Source organism: Nematolebias whitei, chromosome 10 (assembly GCF_014905685.2).
Source record: "Nematolebias whitei isolate Nwh7 chromosome 10, NemWhi1, whole genome shotgun sequence".
Lineage (NCBI taxonomy): Eukaryota > Metazoa > Chordata > Actinopteri > Cyprinodontiformes > Rivulidae > Nematolebias > Nematolebias whitei.
Genome location: NC_056507.1, coordinates 4,688,659 through 4,693,168, shown reverse-complemented (window position 1 = coordinate 4,693,168; position 4,510 = coordinate 4,688,659). Strand labels below are relative to the sequence as shown.

At 45.0% G+C, this 4,510-nt stretch overlaps 1 protein-coding gene across 1 annotated transcript in view; it reads left to right on the top strand.

The window, feature by feature from the left end:
• Window positions 1-1,109: 1,109 nt before the first annotated feature.
• The window catches only part of LOC119416081 (synaptic vesicle 2-related protein), a 5,349-nt gene continuing 1,948 nt past the window's right edge, over window positions 1,110-4,510 (top strand). The window contains exon 1 of the mRNA XM_037683259.1: window positions 1,110-1,325. Coding sequence (XP_037539187.1) covers window positions 1,232-1,325 — 94 coding nt within the window. The 5' untranslated portion in view covers window positions 1,110-1,231. The remainder of the gene's footprint in view (window positions 1,326-4,510) is intronic.

The following is a 4,510-nucleotide window of genomic DNA, read 5'->3' as shown; positions in this document are numbered from 1 at the left end:
AAACTAAACGTTAAATGATTTAAACGAAACAGTATAAAGGTCTGCTCTCACTTTATCATTATGGGGAATGAATTTTATCGACTGTAGAGACGGTTTAAAGAGAAGAGGAAGGATCCTTTTTTTAATTTAAATTTTTTAGGAAGGATCCTTTCTGGAGCAGTAAAGAAGCACTGATTGGTAAAAAGCAAACATTTGAACAGCTCCGGGTGGAACTGCTCCTGTTGGGCAACACTTGAGTAAACAGCTTCAGGGGGTTCGGTTCGGTCCACTTGCAGAGCTCGGGTTCTGTTAACTGGAACTGTAAATGCTGACTGGTGTCAAACTGATGAGTCAAACTCTGGGAAACAGTAAAAACAAAAAAACTCAACCGCAGCAACTTTCTCCTCTGAACTGAGGGACGACATCCGGGTTCTCGCCACGTGACTCAGGACAGCGTCCCCACGTGACTGGGGACAGGAAGTCAGGTTTGGCTCCAAACCTCCACCAAGTTAAAACGCTTTTTATTAAACATTATGTATTAAATACTTGATATATAATAAAACTGCAGCTGGGAGTCCTCGGTCCAGCTGGATTCAGTCACGGCCCAAATGAGGACTTTGGTTTGACCCGCGACAAAACGCAGCTCACAACTTTGATTTGAGGAAGACTTTAAAACTCGCAGGGGGCTCGTGAACAAAACACGGCGCGCACAAACACGCGCAGTGCGCTGCGTTTTGCGGTGAAACGTGATAAAACTTTCGCGCCGTCTCGACGCGGGAGAGTTAGCATGAAATTAGCCGCAGCGCGCGGACACGTACCGCGCTCGTGAAGAAGTCCTCCCCGTCCTCCTCCTCGCTGTCCCGGCCTCCGGCCTCTTCCGTGTCCAGCACATCTTGGTCCTCCGAGTCGGGGAAAGGAGGAGGACTGCGCTCCGAGCTGGACGCCATCTTCAGTCCGTCTGACGAGGGGAGGTGCCGCCTCCGCCGTTTGTCCTCCGGTAAACCGCTAACGGTGCTGCTTCACCTGGAGGGGCTCAACCGAACCGCACCCGGAGAAGCTGGATTATTGATTGAGAGAGAGGGAGGAGGAGGAGGAGGAGGTGCGAAGCTCTACTGTCGCTTTTTTTTTTTACTTCCTGCTCCTCCTTCCTTCCAGCCCAGGTTAGCTTCAGAGTTAGCCTGCGAGTCCGCGCTCCGGGTGAGGAGGACTACCGGGGTCAGGTAGAGACATCTGACGGTCAGGAGGAGGTGCGATGTCCCGTGCCATGTCCACCGGAGACCAGGAGGAGGTGAGACGGCCTCTTCTCACCGGAGACCACCTGGATTCAAGCGGGCTGGACTCTGAAGGTCTGTCTCCTTCCACCGGACACATCATGCTGCCCTAAAGCTAAAAACCCAAACAAATTATTATTATTTGTTATTATATTAGTTATTATTTTTATTATTATTACTATTTTACTAATTTTAATGTTTAGACTTGACTGTGCAAAAGTTTCCATCCCCTCCAGATGTTCTTGTTGATCCACACTTTACAGCTGTAAATGGGATCATGTTCATCGTTATGCTGATGATACTCTGTTCTATTGATGAAACCCAATGGATCCAACCAGTGTTTTTCAAAGTGGGGGGGCCGCCAGGGTGGAAGGGGGCCTCAAAGCTGGAGAGAAGAAGATAAAAAAAAAAAGGGCAAAAATAAAAAATTGTAATAATAATAAAAAAATTGCACATCACGGCAATCTGTGTCATTTCCAGATGAACAGTGAGGTTAGAGTTATTTTCTTCTTCTGGTCAACAGTTTGTTTAAAAGTTGTTGTTTTTCAGTGGAAATATAATGCAGTGTTAGTTAATAACAGTTTTTTACCTGCAGCAGCTGTAATAATTAATTGAATACAGTGAATTAAAGTTAAAACATTCTAAAAGTTGATGTTTCTTTACATATTTTGTAGCATTGTTTGTGGGTTTGCGAGGGGCGGGCTCGGCCAGAAGCTGATGCTGTTTGAGGGGAACACTGTTTGGGAACCCATGCCCCGACTTAGACCACACTGGTAAAGATTCTCAGTCATCCAGCGGACTGGGGTTTGAGTTATAAAGCTGAGCTAAGCTAGATACAGATGCAGATTGAACTATCACTACTCACACAATGGGGACTGTGTTTAACGCCTTTATATCTTAATCAAGATACTCAAAGCTCTTTACAACAATCTGTGTCCTCATTTACCCATTCACAGCTCTATACTAGATCTATACAAAGCTAACTGATCAAATCATTGTAAAGAGACCAATCATTCACATTCATACACCGATAGGCTATGAGGGGTTCAGTGTCTTGCCCAGGGGCACTTCAGCATGCGACTGCTGGTGGATTCGAACCCCAACTCTTGCATTTGAGGACGACTGCTCTAACCACTCAGCCACAGTTGCCCCTTATAAGATAGGATTAGCCCCAATAGGGATTTATTTGTTAGGGTCTTTAGTCTGAGGCTCAGAGGAGCTGCTCTGGTGACGTGGCTGAAATTCCTGATAGGTGTCAAACTGACTGGGGATCAGTCCTAAAGCTGCATTATACGTTTTTGAAAGTTGAAATCTGAGACCTCCTCTGTTCAAAGATGGTTTCTCTCGTTTTACACACATTCCTTCCTTCACCCCCCTCTCAAACCATTTGTCTTCTCAGAATGTGCACATTCTGGTCCTCACATGAGTGACCCTTATCCCTGAGGTAAAGGTGAACCGCTGAGTCTTGTCCTGTGGAGGTGGCTCTCCTGTGTTGAGCCATGCGTCTGTGAAGAGGCTGTTTGGCTTCTACAGTGTAGAGGTCTGGACAGTCCTCGCTGCACTGGACCGCAGACACCACACCACTCTGTTTGTGTACGGGTGTTTTGTCCTTAGGGTGGACCAGCCTCTGTCTGAGAGTCCTGCTGGGTTTGAAATGTACCAGGATGTTGTGTTTGTTGAAGATCCTTCTGAGTTTCTCAGATACTCCAGCAACATGAGGGATGACCATGTTTTTCCTTGTCCTGGTTCAGTTCTGTGGTGTGTTTTGTAGATTTCCTCGCTGACTTGACAGAAGCCCAGTCAGGATATCCACGTGTTTGAAGAGAGTTTTTTACATGTTGTTCCTTTTCCTTCCCTTCTGTCCTCGTGTTCGGTCCGATGCTGTAAAGTTCTGATGACAGAGAGTTTGTGTTCCAGTGGATGGTGGGAGTCAAACAGAAGATACTGGTCTGTGTGAGTTGGTTTCCTGTAAACTTCAATGTTGAGGCTGTCCTGCCCCTCCATCTGAACCAAACAGTCCAACAAAGGCAGCTTGTTGTCGTTTGCATCCTCTCTGGTGAACTTGATGTTAACAGAGTTGATGTGTCTGGTGAACGCTTCTACTTCCTTGGCTTGGATTTTGACCCAGGTATCATCTACGTATCTGAACTAGTGGCTTGGCGTTGTTCCCTCAAATGAGTTAGTGGGAGAGATCACATCTCTCCAGTTTGAGCTTCTCTCCATTGGCTCCCTGTCAAATCCAGAATAGAATTCAAAATATTATCAACCTACAAAGTCCTCAACAACCTAGCTCCATCTAATATTCGAGATCTTACTGTTCCATATTTTCCTAACGGAGCACTTTGCTCTCAGACTGCAGGTTTACTTGTGGTTCATAGAGTTTCCAAATGTAGAATGGGAGGCAGATCTTTCAGTTCTCAGGCTCCTCTCTTGTGGAACCAACTTCCAGTTTCTGTCCATGAGGCTGACACATTGTCCAGTTTTAAGACTTTCCTTTTTGATAAATCCTATAGTCAGGGTTGGATTGGGTTTCCTGAAGTATCTCTTAGTTGTGCTGCTATAGACTTATGGAGGACAAATTGACCACATGTCCTCTCTCTGCTGCTGCCTGTACTTGTAATTATTTCTGTTTTTTGTCTTTCCTCCTATAGAAAGTCCACCTGGACTATAGAAAGTCCACCTGGACCAGTTAATCTGTTTCTCTTTCTACTCCCTGTCCTCTCAAACCCAGCCGGTCGAAGCAGACGGCCGCTCGTCCTGAGCCTGGTGTCGCTGCACGATCCATACCGTCGGCTCATTTGTGCACGATGCACTAAAATAAATACTTTTGAATACGCTAGATTTAGGAAAATGTACTTCCAGCCTTAATTATAAAGGTACGCTATAAATTACATCCTGTAAGCTGATTTAATACAACACATAAATACATTTTGATATTAATAAAATGTATTTATGAAACATACCATGTTTACTGATATTAAAATATCTCTTTCTATACATTGATTAATTCTCCAATGTTATAATTCGGTTTATGAAGAAGTGCCTTCATTTACGTTCAAAATTATAATTCAGTAGAAAAATGTGTATTTTGGACAGTAATGTATTCACGCTGCCAGTGCGCCCCCTGGTGGACACATTCCTGACAACACAAGACCTTTATTTTAAGAATAGTCGTGCAAATGAGCTGCCGTACGGATCGTGCTTCCAGCGCACATCGTGCAGTGACACCTGGTTCTGCTGGAGGTTTCTTCCTGATAAAG